Here is a 17,282-nt window from a genome sequence, read left to right as displayed (position 1 = left end):
ACATTCCATAATTGTACATGCTATTTATTATTCAAAAGCAGGCTGGCTCCTTATTTATAAGCATACTGAATAATAAAACAATCTTTTGAGACTGTACTTAGATGCTCTAAAAATATAAAATGGGGTCACGTCACTGAAAATATTGTCTATTGTGTTGTCAACAGTGTTTTCACTGTCATTGTCAGAAATATTCACTCAGAGGAGATATTAAATCTATTAAAACTATTCCAAAGAAAGTCCTCTATTTAGATGTTGGCATTGCAAAATAATTGTTTTGTTGTAAAACGTCAACCATTTTTGGCATAACACATTTGACCCGTTTTTGCCGAAGTGCAACTGGCATGGGTATTGAAAACGCTAGTTTCATTCAGCAGGCAAATGAATACTGTGTTGCTTTATGCAAGCCTAATCAGTTATACACCACTGTAAACATAATGTCATTAGCTAAAATGCTTTTTAGTCATCACTTCAAAAACATAGTATGGGCATATAGTACCGCCCATAGTCGGTTCTTTAAGGAGCTGAAGTTATACTGAATTTTCTTACACAGGGATGGGGGTAACACATTTTCTCTGCAACTACATTACAAATACTGGTCAGAGATGGTTGTACTTGGGCTGGTAAATTTTGGAGAGAGCCTACACAAAATGTAGATAATATAATTTCTATGTACAAGTATTTTTGTAGAAGCATACAATGGCGAAATGGACAACGATGATAATTCCTCCAGAGAAATTCTAAGTAATCAATGGACATTCTATCAAGGTTTTTCAGAGTTAGAACATTTTTAGAATGAGAAACTATTATGCATTTGGTCTGCTAGACACTTATTGTGAAAAGGATGCTGACATTACCTTATTTCTTGTAGTATGTGGATTTCCAAAATGTAGAGAAGGTGAGGTCCCTCCACACTTGTTCTACCACCCACCCAAAATAAGGAACTGTTGTCGCTAAAGCAATGGCTTCTTAAAATAGGTTATACAGATAGAACCATGAGTTTTAACGCGTTCAAACTGTATATCCTGTTACCATAGTGATTGAAAATTGCACCCTGAAAAAAGGAATGAATGCAAAAACAGGGGTTAAACATGAACTATACTTAATAATACTATTTAGCATGGGTACCTTTTAAATTTAAATAGAACCCATGCTGTCATTGCAGATGCACTTAAAATACTATTAAAATGAGACAAAAGGACATGCCTTTGTGCTACTGTTAATAATACAATGTGGGGAATTTATCAGTATTTGATATAAAGAAGGGTGAGACAAAAAGGAAACAGTTCACAAAAGATGCCAAAGCAAGAATCTGAAACTGATTGTCCTAAAAAGACCTATATTACCATTGGTTTGATTAATTATTATTCACACAACCGATGGTATACAAAGGCAAATTGAGAATAGATCATTAAAGAATAAGGCTACATAACTGTAAGCAAATAATTATGTAAGATGATGTAATGTCGCATCACTTCCAGTGTTACTTTCAATGTTTCAATGTTCCAAACAATCACTATGTCAGAGACCTTTTTATCTCTCATATAAGCTATAGCCTGCCTTGTGTGATGGCAAGATGCAGTATCAAAAGATGTAACTGTTTAAACTCTGAGGGTAGTTACCAAGCTGAAAATAGAGTAAAATGGCACATCATTTTGAAAGAAATCAAAATGCTTGTCTATTAAGGGAATGGATTCTTTTCATTTATGCTCTAGGCATTAACTCAAGGATCCTACTCACATCAAGCACACTTCAATAATAAGAAAAGGAAGATATAGGGAGAAAACGGTGGCAGTCCTGGACCATTCATCCTTTGATGCAAGACTTCTACAGAAAAATCAATCACAGCCTTGCTCTCTTGCTATCAACTTTGCCTCTTCAAAACAGTTAGCGCTTCTGCTCAATATGGTTTACTCAACTCTTGGTGGGCTCACTGCTGACCCCAAGTGGAGCCTGAGTAAATAGCAAGCAAAAAGAGGATATTTGTGCTCTGATGATGGGCAGCACCAGCAGCCCTATGTCTGTGGGTTTAGGCTCCACCACCGCCTCACTGGACACAGGCCAGCTGGGTGTGCTGACAGCGTCCATCAGCCTTAATCAGAGCCATAACCGGAGCCAGACAGACCCCAGGGTGACCATCAAGGAGAAGAACTGGCCGGCCCTGCTAATCTTGGTCATCATCCTCCTTACCATCGGCGGAAACATCCTGGTCATCCTAGCTGTGTCTCTGGAGAAGAAGCTACAGAATGCCACAAACTTCTTCCTGCGCTCACTGGCCGTGGCTGACATACTGGTGGGCATTCTGGTCATGCCCATCTCGCTCATCAATGTACTGTACGGTGGGTGCTGGGCGCTTCTGCCCTCTAATTTTATCATCTTTCCATCTCTCCTCCATCACTCTCCTCTTCATTCTTATTTACTTACATCCTCAATCCTCCATCCTCTTCTGTCCTTGCAGCTCCTTGACTATGTCCCTCTCCTCTTTACTCCTCTAGTTGTCTATCTTTCCTTTCTCCTCTTCACTTCCATTCCGTCTCTCTTCCCCCTTCCAGTCAAGCCAGACAGTGGCCTCGCTCATGACATGATGATGATGTCATACTTAACTAATTTAATAATAATAATAATTTGTCCAAAGACATGCAGGTTAGGCTGCTGGAGAGTCTAAATTGCCCATAGGTATGAGTGTGTGAGTGAATGGTGTGTGTGCCCTGCGATGGACTGGCGACCTGTCCAGGGTTTATTCCTGCCTTTCTCCCAATGTATGCTGGGATAGGCTCCAGCCCCCCTGCGACCCTGTTCAGGATAAGCGGGTTAGGGTAATGAATGAATGAATGTTAATTATCTGAAGTGACTTACAGTTGATTAGACTAAACCGGGGCTTGAACCACCAACCCTCCAGGCCCCAGTCATGTACCAGTCATGTACCTGCTCAAATTCTGAACTGAAACAATATTGATGACATTATTCCAACTTAAGTAAATAACAGATGCACAACTGCTGCAAGAAAAGAGCAGTACTTTATAAGGAGTGATGGTTATCTCTTTTTCTGTGGCTGTGCAAGAGTAGATAATCTGTCAAAGTTAAAGGGTTTCTGTTTCCAGGGTACATGTCTGATACAGTTTCAAACTTTATATTATCATGCGATTTGGCTGAGGGTAGAAGCACAATGTGTTCTACTTGAGAAAATCCTGAATATTTTTTAAAACTTGTTCCTACACACACCCACACACACACACACACACACATACATGCACACAGGCACACACATACACTTAACTGGCCCTCCTATCTCCACAATGATTAAAATGGCATCAATACATATACATGCATCAAATACATTTGGAGGACATGAGGCCTCATTGATTTCTCATGTCATTGTCTCTCTAATGAACTGACAAGTGCCCTAGTATCTACCTATTAGAGACATTGCCAAACAGCAGGGGGAGAACTGGTGTTATCAGCAGTGCCAAATGTGTATTAGGGCCAGGCACAAGCCCCACTATGTAGAGTCATCCTTTCAAAGTGCACACACCACAGATTATAATCTTGTGGTTCAGAATGAGGGAGGGAGCACCTGCACCTGTGTCTATGGGCCTGGGGATGATATGAGGAGCCGTGTGCCTTCTTGACTGTTAAAGGAACTGCATATTTTATCATTTATATTTACATTTCTGGCTTTTAGCAGATGCTCTCATCCAGTGCAATTTACACAGCCTATGGTCTTTGTACACATTTGTACACTTTGTACACATTTTACTGAATACTCGCTACCTGCTGTGCTACACTGCGGCAGTTATCACACTTCCGCTCTGTTCTGCATATAAAACTATGCCATTAATACAAGCAACTATTTTCATCCACACTTTTTTTTCATCCACAATTTTTGTTTGTTTTTACAATGGGATGCAAAAACCCCTGGTTTAATTGTCTGTTACAATGAATCTGTACGTGATCAAAGCAAACATGAACTCTAAATGGTACTCTAAATGACTCTTAATCACAAGACCTTTCTGCAAATTTTAAAGCAAGATAGATTTTTATGTTTATTTTTTACTGTTTATAAATTATAAAATGAGTCAGGTAAGTATAATTCCAGGGCTGAACTTTTTATTCTGAAGTAACTTATTCTGAAGTGCCTTGTAAAGTTTCCAACTGCAGTGGCTGTTCTGTCTGGTGTTGACAACCATGGGTTCCTCTAAACAGTTGTCCAAGGATTTTAGAATGAAGATGGTTCATTTCCACCAAGAAGGAGAAGGCTACAAACTGCCTATTTCCACTGTCAGAAACATTAAAAAATGGAAGATAAATGGAACAGTTGAAGTCTGGAAGTCCAAGAAAGATTTCAGATAGAATGGCCTGAAAAAAATGCTCAGAAGAACCTGCACAGACGGATGAAGGTTTTGGAATGGCCACCACAGTCCCCAGACTTGAATATTATTGAGATATTATCTGTGGAGAGATCTCAAACATGCCATATGTGCAAGCGAGAATTGAAAGACTCTTAGCTGGCTACAGGAAGCATTTACAAGCTATTATAGTTGCCCGAGGAGGAGTTACAAAGTACTAACTGACAGTGTTCCCAAACTTTTGCACAGGGCCTTTTTCCTTTTTTATATTAATTTGGCACTGTAAAAAAAAAAAAAGTAATCTCTCTTTAAAATTTGAAGAAATGTGTAATGTTTAATATACCATTTAGGGGTCAGGTTTGCTTCTGTTCACTTAGATATTCATTCTAAAAGGCTTTTTGACAGGGGTGCCCACATTTTTGCACACCAATGTACACTTAATGTTGATATTTGATACAATTGCATTGTTATAATAGCACAATTTTACAGTCATAATGTGTTAGAGTCACACAGGGACACACTTATATTTGGTGGGATGTACATGTTTGTTTCTTTTTATCCGCAAGCACAGTTTGATGAATTACTTGAACAGGTGGGTGAGCTTTTTGGTAGACCAAGCTAGTGCCAGAAAGGTATCTAGCACTTACATGCAGAGTGGGTCGTGGCAGTGTATGTGAGAACTATCTGTGTGGCATTGGGTGAAAAAGCAGGGCGCACTGATTGGCTGGAGGAGTACGTAAGGGGTCCAATGCAGAGCTCCACTTTATGGGGCCCCTCGGTGTTAGCCATGCCCACATGCCAAAGCGGTAATCAATCAGCCATGTCTTCATCTTTTTGCTCCTTCATTACATCTTCACAATTGAGCCATTCCCTTTTCCCGTCTGTTCTTTTGGGAGAGAAGAAGGGGAGGGTCTGACATTGGTCTGGCAGCCACTTGGAGGCATTAGCATGTGGACTGAATCCGGGCTGATGGATTGTTTGGTGGTAAAAAGTGATGGGAAGGACAGGGTGTTCGGTCATGGCAATGGAGCTCTATCCAGTGAAAAGTCACATGATTAAAGAGATGTTTCAGCAGCCATTCAAATCGAATGGCAGGTAGACTCTGGAACAGGCCAGCTGTTCAGACTCACAAACTGAGAGATGATGGAGCGTGTTTATGGACTTCCTTTGATTTAATTGAATAAACAATAGTCATCTTTGCCCAATGGGTGGGAAGGGAAATATGAATGAAATTACAATTAACTCTCCTTTACCATTCAATGGTACCAATAACAACATCGCTGTGACCTCAGCATGTGTGTAGTGTAAGCTAAATCCCCCATATCTCTTGTTTGTGTATGGGGGAACATAATAATCATCATCATCATCATCATTACCATCTTTATTTAAGCTCAGTTCATGAATGGTACATGTCAAATCACCTTTTCCTGTGCATTAAGACTAAATACAGCATATAACAACCACTTTGACCATTAAATGCTGCAATAATAAGTGTTCATGGTTAATTTCCAAAGGAGTAACAGTTTAACTGATATCTGATATTTATCAGCAAACCGTAGCTTAATATTTCCTGTCTGCATTGTATGAGTACAAAATCAAAGTTGGCAGCTGAGGTTTATCAGGGGGTTGTAAGTGACTCATTACATTATTACATTACAGTCATTTGGCAGATGCTCTTATCCAGAGTGACTCTTGAATACTGAAAAGAGATAGCCAATGCAAGGAATTAAATATATGCAGAATGATCTTGAATTTATCTTGATTATATTTATTACTTTTTGTGTTTGCATTTTTGATTTAATTCATTATTGGAAGGCAGTGTAAGCGCCCTATACTTGCTGGGCTGGGAAGTATGATAGAAATTTGAGTTGGAACTTATTGATGTACGGGCCAAACTATACCTGTCCCTCAAACCTCTCTGTTGCCTCAGATTATGCCTGGCCTCTACCCCACGCATTGTGCCCCATATGGATCTACCTGGATGTGCTCTTCTCCACCGCCTCCATCATGCACCTGTGCGCCATCTCGCTGGACCGCTACGTTGCCATCCGCAACCCCATCGAGCACAGCCGCTTCAACTCCCGCACCAAAGCCATGATGAAGATCGCCGCTGTCTGGACCATTTCTATAGGTGAGAGCTGGAGGGGAGGCTGTTTTTATTATCAGCCTGTAGCCTAGTGGCTAAGGTACTTGTCTTGGACCCGGAAGGTTGGTGGGTCAGACCCCGGTTTAGCCACGATTACATCCGCACAGCTATTGGGCTCTTGAGCAAGGGCCTTTAACCCCACATTGCTCCAGGGGGGATTGTCCCTTGCTTAGTCAAATCAACTGCAAGTCACTTTGGATCAAAGCATCAGCAAAATAATACACTATTATTACTATCGATTACATAATACATTGGAATTCATCATCAGGAATTCAGAGATATGAGTTAGCACATGAATGTACAGAAAACAACTACAGTACTCACCCCTGGTGAAGCAAAAATGTAAAATTAGTTCCCTTGGCTGGGGACCTTGGTCTTTAGCTCAACAAAATGGTAAAATAATAAAATCAGTTGAAAGCAGCAGTAAAAGAGAACCTAGTAATCAGTCATTACATCATGAGTGCACCACCTGAGTTAAGTGAGCAACAGCGCCTTGCTAACAACATTTCCATAGCAGTGAGCGTATGAGCAACATCATTACACTCTGAATTTATGCCAGCATAGAACCATAATGAAATCAATGACTCACATAGCTAACACCCATACAAAACCACAAAGCTCAATGATACTGTATTATTTAATGGCTGTAGTAATTGTACAATAGTTCAAATTAAAATTAAATAAATGGGTTGTGTTGAACAAGACAAACAAATGTGTGGGTGGCAGTGTTGCGTGATAGTTATGGAACCGGCCTTGTATTTCAAAGGAACAGAGTCTGCTAAATATGTGAATGTAATACCTATAATTCAAACCTTGATTAAGCACCAATCCCTATCAAATCTATGATCCTCAATTTAGAGTGTGCAGTTGAAACACAATGTACCTCCACGCTTTCTCAGTAAAAGTTAGAGTTCACCCCCTCTTTAAAAGAGCCCTACAACTGCCCCACAACTAACCCGATCCTCTGCTTCTGCCCAAATGACCCAGTGCCACGATTCATGATTCATGCTCCACCTGGAGAAAAACTGAGCTATGGATTTTCTCCCTAGACCTCATTCCGTAGCCAGCTCTGATTTTTTCCCATTTTTCTCTTATCTTCAAAGCCTTAGGAGGAATGGTACCTCATAGCCCCTCTGAAGCCCTGGGTCACATCCTCAGAGAGATTCACTTTTATCGGAAATGTATTTGGCTTCATCTTGCTCCCTCTGGTTATTCTTCTGTTTATTTCATGTTTTATCTGTAATAAATTGTCGCTTTTATTGCACTTGGTAAGCTGTCTCTGCTGGTTACTTGCGGTATGTTAAGCGCTATATCTGACAGGCAGTTTGATTGACTCCTTCGCTGTTAGTGATGTTGCATTTTGTGCATTTTACAAGGTTGTCAAACACAATGCTGTGACAGGAAGACAGAATGTCAGATTGTGAAGTGGAGACCTTAGATATGAAATAGAAAAATGGATTTCCACTCTCCCCTTACCCATTGAAGACATTTTTCTTCCTTCTCTCTCTCCCTCTACACACTCTCCCTCCTTTGTCTTTCCCTCTTTCCCTCCCCCTCCTCTCTCTCCCTCTCCCCTCCTACCTGTCTCTCTCCCCCCTCTCTCCTTCTCTGTCCTCTCCCCATCTTGCTCTCTTCTTTGTCTCCCATCCTCTCTTTGTCTCTCTCTCCTCTCTCTTCCACCCCCCGTCTCTCTCTCCCCTCCTCTGCCCCCCTCTCCCTCTCTCTCCCTCTCTCTCTCCCTCTTCCCTCCTCTGTCCTCTCCCCATCTTGCTCTCATCTTTTTCTCCCATCCTCTCTTTGTCTCTCTCTCTCTCTCTCTCTCTCTCTCTCTCTCTCTCCCTCTCTCTCTCTCTCTCTCTCTCCCTCCCTCTCTCAGTGATCTCCATGCCCATCCCTGTGATCGGGCTGCTGAATGAAGAGAAGGTGTTTGTGAACGGGAGTTGCGTGCTGAACGAGGAGCGCTTCATGCTGGTGGGCTCCTTCGTGGCCTTCTTCATCCCACTGATCATCATGGTGGTGACGTACTGCCTCACGGTGCAGGCCCTGCAGAGGCAGGCCTCGGACCTCCTGTACGAGAGCAAGAACACCATCTCCCAGCAGCCCCCGCAGCCGCCCCCCCCGCCCCAGACTCTGCCCAGACGCAACAGCCTCAGCTGCCTGAGGCTGGAGCCGTCACTCTCCACCACGCCCGCCAACAGCATCTCCGTCATACCCGGCTCCGAGACCCCCTCCCAGTTCAGCTCTCCCGGGGTGCGGGACGTGGGGGGCCACGGACGGAGGGGCATGATGCAGGCCATAAAGAACGAGAGGCGGGCCTCCAAGGTCCTGGGCGTGGTGTTCTTCCTCTTCCTGGTGATGTGGTGTCCGTTCTTCATCACCAACGTCATGTACGTGCTGTGCCGGGGAGCTTGCGACGAGTCCCTGCTCGGGGAGCTCCTCAACGTCTTCGTGTGGGTGGGTTACATCTCCTCGGGGGTCAACCCGCTGGTCTACACGCTCTTCAACAAGACCTACCGCCGTGCTTTCTCCAACTACATGCGCTGCCACTACCCGGGGGCGGGGCTGAGACCCCACGCCGCCCACACCCCCTGCCCGTCGTACACGGTCACCCCTACCCTCCTGTGTGGAAAGGAGAGCGTTGACCGCAACAGCAACTGCCACAACGGGGGAGGGAGTCCGGTGGAGGGACCGGAGGGGGGTGACACGGACGACAGGCTGGAGCTCAGGCCGGAGATGGCCAAGCTTTCCGTCAACAGCTGCCTCGCCCCCAGGGAACACACCAGCTGCATGTGATGTGACCTCCACCCTGTCTGCTGCCACTCTCTCAGCCAACGGTGCTGTGGTGAAGAGTGGGCAGGACATGGCACACCTCACTGTGCGTGTGTGTGTGTGTGTGTGCATGTGCATTTTTGCGTGGACGGTAGGGGACAGACAAGGAGAGGTGAGCGTGACTCACTGGAAATCCCTTCATTGGGGTTTGATAGCAATCAACACACACAAGGAAATGGACTAAATGGTTCTGCCGGTTACCAGGACGCATTGCTTTACATCACGTTTAAAGGGAAATGTACATATTCTCTGACAAATTGCAATACAATACAGTTTTTGGACTAGCTTGGCAGCTGTGCACAAGAGAAGATTGTTTAGAAATGCATATCTACGGGACGGAAACATGGAGTCACATCACCCCCATGTGGTGGTAGGGATGATTTGCTCTCGTCTGGATAACAAGGCTGGTACAAATATGGTGTTGTTTCAGAAAAGAGGCATTAAATTAATTTTGCAGACAGCTGTTACATATGTCAATGTGTTTAGGGCATTGAACGGCATTGTAATTGCTGATCAGCCATTATAAATACCTACTCCCTAACCCTGGGTGGAAGATTCCACCAGTTACCCTGGCACTATTCGATAATTAGCTGCATGCTCCAATGACAGTTCATTCGTAGATTTTACCACAGTAACACAATTCAGACACAACAACAGAGATTATCGAGAAATGTAGAACATCAGATTGAGTAAATGGCAGATGTTTGTGTGAAATCCAAAAACGAAAATTGTCCACCCCTGCTCAAATCCACAACCCCAGTATTTACCATTCCCTGGGATGTAGCACCAGAAACATCAGTTGTTGTCTAAGGTGTTCATCTCTATCTTAAACATGCATATATTGAGCTCTATGCAAACATAGAAAGGTGCATCTTGTGTTGCATTGGCAAATATAAATAGGTGCTGAAAGTAGTGGGTTTCTGACCTGGGTCAAACGTTTTTGGGATTCAAATACTCTTCTATACTATGGAGCTTGTCTGGTGTATTCAAACTGGTGAAATACTCTCAAAAAGTGCAAACCCCACCTTCTAGTCCTTTTGGTTAGCTCAATTGCACCTGGCAAGATCAATAAAGCACAGAAAAGTATTTGAATGCAAAACAATTACGTATTTGAGCCAAGTCAAATATATTCCAAAGGGATTGTGGTTCTGCATCTGACTGATTCCCTGTTTTTGTAATTGGTTTGTCATCTCAGACATGTGATAACAGCAAACATTATGTTATATTTGCCATTTGTCCTTCACTCCAGGGGAAAAAAACAAATGTTCACCCCATAGTCCATCATCTGGTGTAGGCTATATTTTAAGACAGCTTTAACCCTCCTAATGTGTTAGTAAGCTGCACGCACCTTTTGTGTTAGTGGGTCAAATTTGACCCATGTTTTAAATCGGCCCAAAACACAAAATAAATCATCATCCAATATTGTTTTTTAACTTATTATCCATTCATAACCATACAATCACTTTTTTATTTTTGTATGGTTCCCAACCCATTTACCTTAGAAACTCCATTTCAGGAAAGATGTCTAAATTCACTCATTATATTTCCTATAGTGAAATCAAGGGGCAATTATGTTAGCTGACTATTAAGGACTAATATTAGAACATACTTTCCTAGAATAAAGAGGAATGTGTGTGTATGTGTGTGTGTGTGTGTGTGTGTGTGTGTGTGTGTTTGTGTGTGTGTGTGTGTGTGTGTGTGTGTGTGTGCGTGCGCGTGTGTTTGCATGTGTTTGCGTGTGTCAGTGTCCATATTCTGCAATAAAAATGTAGTTCCCAATTTGGAGTACAAGTACATACTGCAAGAAAATAATTGTTCCTGGGGAGGAAGGGGAGGGGGCAGGGTGTCTAGACCCAAAGATGAATCTTGTTTGAGTCCCCACAACTACCCACAACTTTTCAATGTTGCATGCCATACTATCAACAGCCAACATTCTCTGCCCGTAACACCACAGAACATTTCTTTAGAGACCTTCAGAATTGAATAAAATGGTGACCATTGGTTTTTTTGTGTTTATATTGCTGTTTTTGAGGATATCATGAAGGCTTGTTCCAATACAATAAACTGGATGGTATTTATAACACATCTTAACTTGTAAACTGGTCAGATTTGACCCTAACACAATACATGGGTTGAGGTCAGTGCTGTCTAAGAGATAATATGGCAAAATGAAATGCTGAGGGGGAGAGGACCGTTTTGTGTGTCTCTGGTTTAGGTCTATACATCCATCTGAAAAGTAGACAGAAACATGTGCTCATTCAAACTGTGAAGATGGTCTGGAAAGGCCTGATTGTGTTTTTGTGATTACCTAAAGAGCAAAGAACTAATCTGTTGCTAGATATGAGCTGTACTGTAAATGTTAAGCCGATTTTTCACTGTGTATTTGGTGAAAGTAAATATCATTCTGTCTTGAAATGATATTTTCCCAAACTATTTTTTTACCATTGCACATGTATGTTTCTGTCAATTTATGTAATGTTTCAGTCTTTCACCGTCTTTTCAGTTTCTTTTCTGTGATGGTGCTTTTTATTTATTAAAATGGTCTTTGTTACAACCTGTGATTCATTTCCTTAGTAGTTGGGATTCGTTCTCAATGTGTATGTATAGGGATTTCTTGCATATGGTATGTATAACCTGTATAGACCTAAAGCTGAAGAGCTTTTCTTTCAATTAGTAGACAGTTTAGGTCCTGGGAAGAAGATGTGTGGATTGTTTAGTCAATCAACAAATTCAGTTAATCACTGGTGCTGAAAATCACTGAAAACCAGCAGACACTGCAGCCATCCAGGAATGGAGCCTGGTACCAGACAATAAGGAGTGCACAGTGGCAGCCCACAACTCTCCAGTAACTAGGATGTGTCATATGCAGAGGACAAATGATGCCTCGGGGTTCAATAAAGTATATCTTCTTTTTCCTATTAGGAACAGATTCTGTACTGCATGGCATTGTTTTAGGGTTGTGCTACACTATTATGAAAAGGTAATCGACATTTGGTGATGCGTAAGGAAATTACACATAGGGTTCCTGTAGCACATGGGTAGGCAACCCTGCTCCTGGAGTGCCAGAGATGGTCCTGGATTTTAATCTGATTTTTAATTCAGCAGATTTAATGAATGCAGGTGACCATGCACTGGAGGCACTGTGTTTCACCATTCAGGATCAGACTTTATATCCTCCATCAAACTCTAGTGATCAAGCTCAGATAGAACAAAAACCCATGCTATAGCATGATGGGTATTTTGTGGACAGAGAGGTAAATGAGAACATAAATCTACATGATGGTTCAATAGCTTAATAAGAAGAGTAGAACAGCACCACTCTAAGAAGTTCCTGAAGGGATGGAGTGAACATGCTTGCTCACAGAAGTTCCAGTTTCGCAGTTCCAGAGTCTGGATCCGCAGTGATTGCTGTCATGTTGCCCCAGTCTCGCGCATGAATGGCAGAGCTACACAGCAGCTATTCAGAATGAGATCAGCACCAAGGACAGCATCTGATGGAGTGCCTGCCTGTTTAGACAGTAAACTTCCTGGACTGGTGTAGAAGATAGGTAGTGAATGAAGAAAAGGCAACATACAAACATAAAGTCATTTCATAGAGTGATGAGAGTGTTAAGTCGAAAAAGACGCCCCAGGTATCATTCCTTACTAACCCGCAATGGTTTGATTGGTTTAATATCTTGTGACTGTGATATTTTTATACTAATATACAGGTCTATTCATATATTTGTGTACACATTTTGAAATCTCAAAACCTAAATCACATTGGCTGCCATGAACGTAATAGTATACAGACGATAAATTATAAATAATATGTAGATAAAACACTCATGACCCCTGTCCTGATTTCAGCATGCTTCTTTCGCCTTGATAACAGATGTTTCATCAAAAATCGAAATGAATGAGACTGAATGTTCTGCGCTCCAAGTAGTCATATCTACAGTATGTGAGCGTGAAATTTAAATGTAAGTACACTGCCATCGTGTGGGAAGGTGATGGAACTTCACAGAATTTTTATGCATAATACTCCCCATTTTTCTTGGGGTCATTAAAGTGTTTTTTTTTTTGTTTACAATTGCTAACAAGCATCAATACTGAGTTCACCTTTTCAAAACTTTTAATACAACTCTCTGCACCAACAGGCAGACTGGTACAACAGTTCATATCATGCTCAAAATGCATTGGTAAAGGTTGTCATTGGCATACAGTAATTACAAATGAAAATAAGAAACCAAAATTCCAAAACTATAATATATTAAAACCAATGTAGTTTACAGTGAAAAAATACTGGAAGTCAGAGTAATGCTGGTTTTCGTCTACCCAGTCTACTTTGGCCACATGTTCTTGTCAACATCACACCATATGTCCTCTCTTACTATACACTGCTGTGCATGCTTGATCCATCCCTGGCAATCATCAGTTGATATATCCAGGCATATTGCATCCATCTTCTATGTTCAATGGCTCCACAAATCTGTACTCCTCTTCCCGCCCCCCTCTAATGTCCCACCATTTGTCTTTCTCTTTCACCCACTTTTGTATTTCTTCTGGGTTCATCTTGATCATCATCATCCCAAAGATGCACATGTCTCCAACTGAAGCCGCTGTGATTGCTTTCTTCAATAACCAAGTCACAATCAAAAGCAAAAATGTTTTTAGGGTTTTTAATGCATTTACATATAGTATTTGTGGCTTAGCATTCGGCTTGACTCCCAACTGAACCGACTAATCAGGGAGGGACTTTATAAAAGCAGGGGCCTAGGGTTGGGGCAGGGTTACACCGGGGCCATAGGAAAAAGGACAGGGATGGAGCAGGGGAAGGGGAGCTTTGCGCATCTACTCTGTGGACTCTTCCCCCCTGTGTCTTCTCCAAGGAGAGGTGGTTCTCCGCTAGTTCAATGGCCGCACCCAGACAGGTTGGCTGGTGGCACCGGAGCCAGTCGGAGGTCCCTTTCGGGAGCCCCATCACAAACTACTCCAGTGCCAACTGTTCCACCATTTCCTCGGGGTTGTGGCTCTCGGACTGTAGCCCGCACCGGTAGGAGTCCAGGAGCTGCCTATCATAGGCAAGACTGTCCCTCAGTCTCTTTCGGTGGCCCTCCGGCTTCAGCCCCACCTGTTCCTTGATGGTTGCCCAGAGGGTGGTGTAGTCGGCCAGGGCCCCAGCCGGTATGTTCCGGCTGCCTCCCCTAGCAACAGTAAGATGCGCAACGCCCATTCCTCCCTGTCCATCCGCTCAAACAGTTTGATAAACGCCTCCAGGTCATCTTCTGCCCCGTCTTCTGTAGCCTGATGTGGGCCAGGGGATGGGTTGATCTTTCCCTCAGCAGCTCTGTTAGTACGCCTCGATCTGCAGCCTGCGATACCGCAATAGCCTGCATCGCCTGGTGTTGTCCAGCAGGCTGCAGAGAAGTTGATGCTGGGACTCCTGTATCTGGGCGAGCTGGGTAATCAGCTGAACCAGCGGAGAAGGTTCCATCCTCAAAGTCTCTTCTGTCCTGGGTTTCACCACTTAATTGTCACACGCCATGAGACCCCCCCTGGGCGGACAGAAGAGATTGACACAGGGAGGTATCGAAAGACCAGATTTCACCGCCGTCTCCGGGGTGGGGTTTTGAGAGAGAGAGAAACTTGAATGTGAATCAACAATAAGTTCTTCGCCCATCTTGATCTTGTGATCTGGGTCCAAAACAACTAACTCAAATACTAACAATTAACAAAACCACATGGTAGCTTTCGCTCTTCAGCTTTTCAACTCTGTTGGATTGCGGTCTCAGTTCTCTCTTGGACATTCACTCTCTAGTCTGTGGTTCCCCGGCCTCAGAGGAAAGAGTACACATTTAACAACCTGGACTAATTCCTCATATAGCCCAGGTTTGTGTCTATTTAACTAGTAGGCATAGTCCTCAGATTGCCCTGCCTCCCTTCTGCAAACCGAGTCCCAGCTGTCACACGGTTGTTTTGCAAAGAGACTAAATAATATAATACGCTAGAGTACATTACAGAATTACGCAATCACGCATTTATTATTTTTGGCAAATGATGTTAATATTCCTCTTGTTTAAGCTGCTGGATGACTTACCGTATGCATGGATGGGCAGCACGGTCTGGGATTGAATGTTGAATCCTGACCGTGTCAGTGCCAACCTTGGTCAGCAGGGCCACAGGAGATGCACAATGATCAGTGGTAGTATCACCCAAGGTTAGAGGGGTTCAGTCAAATGGAATCTGCTTGTCATAACCCTCAGGTGACCCCCACCAGTCAATCAGTCAACCTGAAGTCTGCTTGCTAAAGCTGCATAGATAGTGTCTTCCTCTGACTAATGTCTGGGTAAGCTTGGCTTATGGGCTGCAGTATGAAAAGAAGCAGCTGGGAACATCATGTGCTTCAGAGGAAAGTGTGTGCTTGATTACACTGTCCCACTGTGGAGATCGCAGAATGAGTGCAGTTATATACGACAGGGCATTCCAGTCTGTATTCATATTCATCTCAAACACCATTGATTCTGTGATGGTAATCGGTAATGATAGGTAGCCATTTGTAGTATTTTCAATATGGTTTAATAGTTTAGTATACAAATGTCCGTATAATACTATATATTATGCATTATTTTATAAGGATACTCCAAAGCACTGCTGTAAATTGTAAAAAGTATTAAAAGAGTATATCCTATAATTAAAGACACTTTAATTTCTTTAATTTATGTGAAATATCTGTCATTTCTATATTTCATGCAGTTATTTCTAAATTTCAGGAGTTATACAAAAAAGCTGCGGAATTATGGCCAGCATAAACACTGATGCCAACCACATCTTAATAATGAACTTATTTGATCATTAGACTCTTATTTGATAAATACAGACACTTCTGTATGGCAATAACACTCTATATACCTCTATATGAAAGCATATGTTTGAAAACTTCTCTGTAGTTTGGTCTGGTAGAGCAATCAAGTGTGTTCAGCCTCTTGTCTCATGGAGGAATTCTGAAGAGTTCTTTTTTACAAAGCTGTGAATGGGGCACTTCTTTCCACTTCAATAGCCTTCCCTCTAGGCCCCCTCTCTTGCTTTTACCCCCCTAACAATGAGGTTACCCCTCATTTAAGCTTCTGTTCCCACAGTACCCCGAAAGAAGACCGGATGCTCGTTGTTCGCACAGCAACAGACCCCTCCCCAACAAAAAGGATTAAACTGTGGGGGAAGTTTGTCTTGAAAGTGAACAGCTGAAATGCGTCACAGGGCACCATTTTGCAGGCTGGTCCGAAGTCTCATTTGGAACCAAGCTGACATTCTTCTTGTCCTTTCTGTGAGTGTTTTCTCAAATATAACAGGTACCCCAAATAAGTAAAACTACAGTCAATACATTTTCAATATAATATTATGTGTAAATCTCTTCCATGTTTCTCATGGAAACGTGAAGAATCAGAGCAAAGCAAATTACATATTTCTAGCTTCCTTTAATATAACCTTATGTAATGATAGGAATACATTTATCTGAATGCACTGCAATGGATTATTGCAGTTTATTAACTATGGGGGATTAATATGTGTCCACGTTAAGAAAGCCAGTTTTGAAATTTTGTGGGTATCACTTCCTTCTGTTTTTTTTTGACAAGTTCGTTGAATTTTTTATGACCACACTCAGATTGAGCTTTGGGTTTATATTGTAACGTCACCATTGAAATAGGAATGACGTAATCGGTTTTGGCAACCACGCAGGCCTACTTCAAGCACTATGTGTAGTTGTGGGATGCACAATCAGTATACATTAACGGTTAGTCTGCATACATTACGATGTAACAAAAGTCATTCTTGAAATCTATCCAATTTATGAATAAATGTTGCGTGGTTTGGAAGTGTTAATGCTGCGTGAAGTAGCCTACTTACACTCATTACGAGAGGACGTTGCGCTATAATATCTGTTGGTCTGTAAAGCTTTTAATCGGAGAGGCTGCATTTGATTGTCT

The 17,282-nt window shown here is 42.4% G+C and overlaps 1 protein-coding gene across 1 annotated transcript; it reads left to right on the top strand.

The window, feature by feature from the left end:
• Window positions 1-1,837: 1,837 nt before the first annotated feature.
• On the top strand, window positions 1,838-11,872 carry LOC133133125 (5-hydroxytryptamine receptor 2A-like). Its single transcript, XM_061249142.1, has 3 exons — window positions 1,838-2,336; window positions 6,274-6,474; window positions 8,366-11,872. The coding sequence occupies exons 1-3, from the start codon at window positions 1,991-1,993 to the stop codon at window positions 9,280-9,282; spliced, it is 1,464 nt and encodes a 487-aa protein (XP_061105126.1). The 5' UTR covers window positions 1,838-1,990; the 3' UTR covers window positions 9,283-11,872.
• Window positions 11,873-17,282: the final 5,410 nt, after the last annotated feature.

Source organism: Conger conger, chromosome 7 (assembly GCF_963514075.1).
Source record: "Conger conger chromosome 7, fConCon1.1, whole genome shotgun sequence".
Taxonomy (NCBI): domain Eukaryota; kingdom Metazoa; phylum Chordata; class Actinopteri; order Anguilliformes; family Congridae; genus Conger; species Conger conger.
Note: the sequence above shows the minus strand (reverse complement) of the source record. Positions and strands in the feature narration are given on the sequence as shown.

Coding starts and splice junctions, on each gene's coding strand:
- LOC133133125 (XM_061249142.1), top strand. CDS start 1,991: ATGATGGGCAGCACCAGCAGCCCTATGTCTGTGGGTTTAGGCTCCACC. Junction 2,337..6,273: donor GCTCATCAATGTACTGTACG/GTGGGTGCTGGG, acceptor CTGTTGCCTCAG/ATTATGCCTGGCCTCTACCC. Junction 6,475..8,365: donor TGTCTGGACCATTTCTATAG/GTGAGAGCTGGA, acceptor TCCCTCTCTCAG/TGATCTCCATGCCCATCCCT.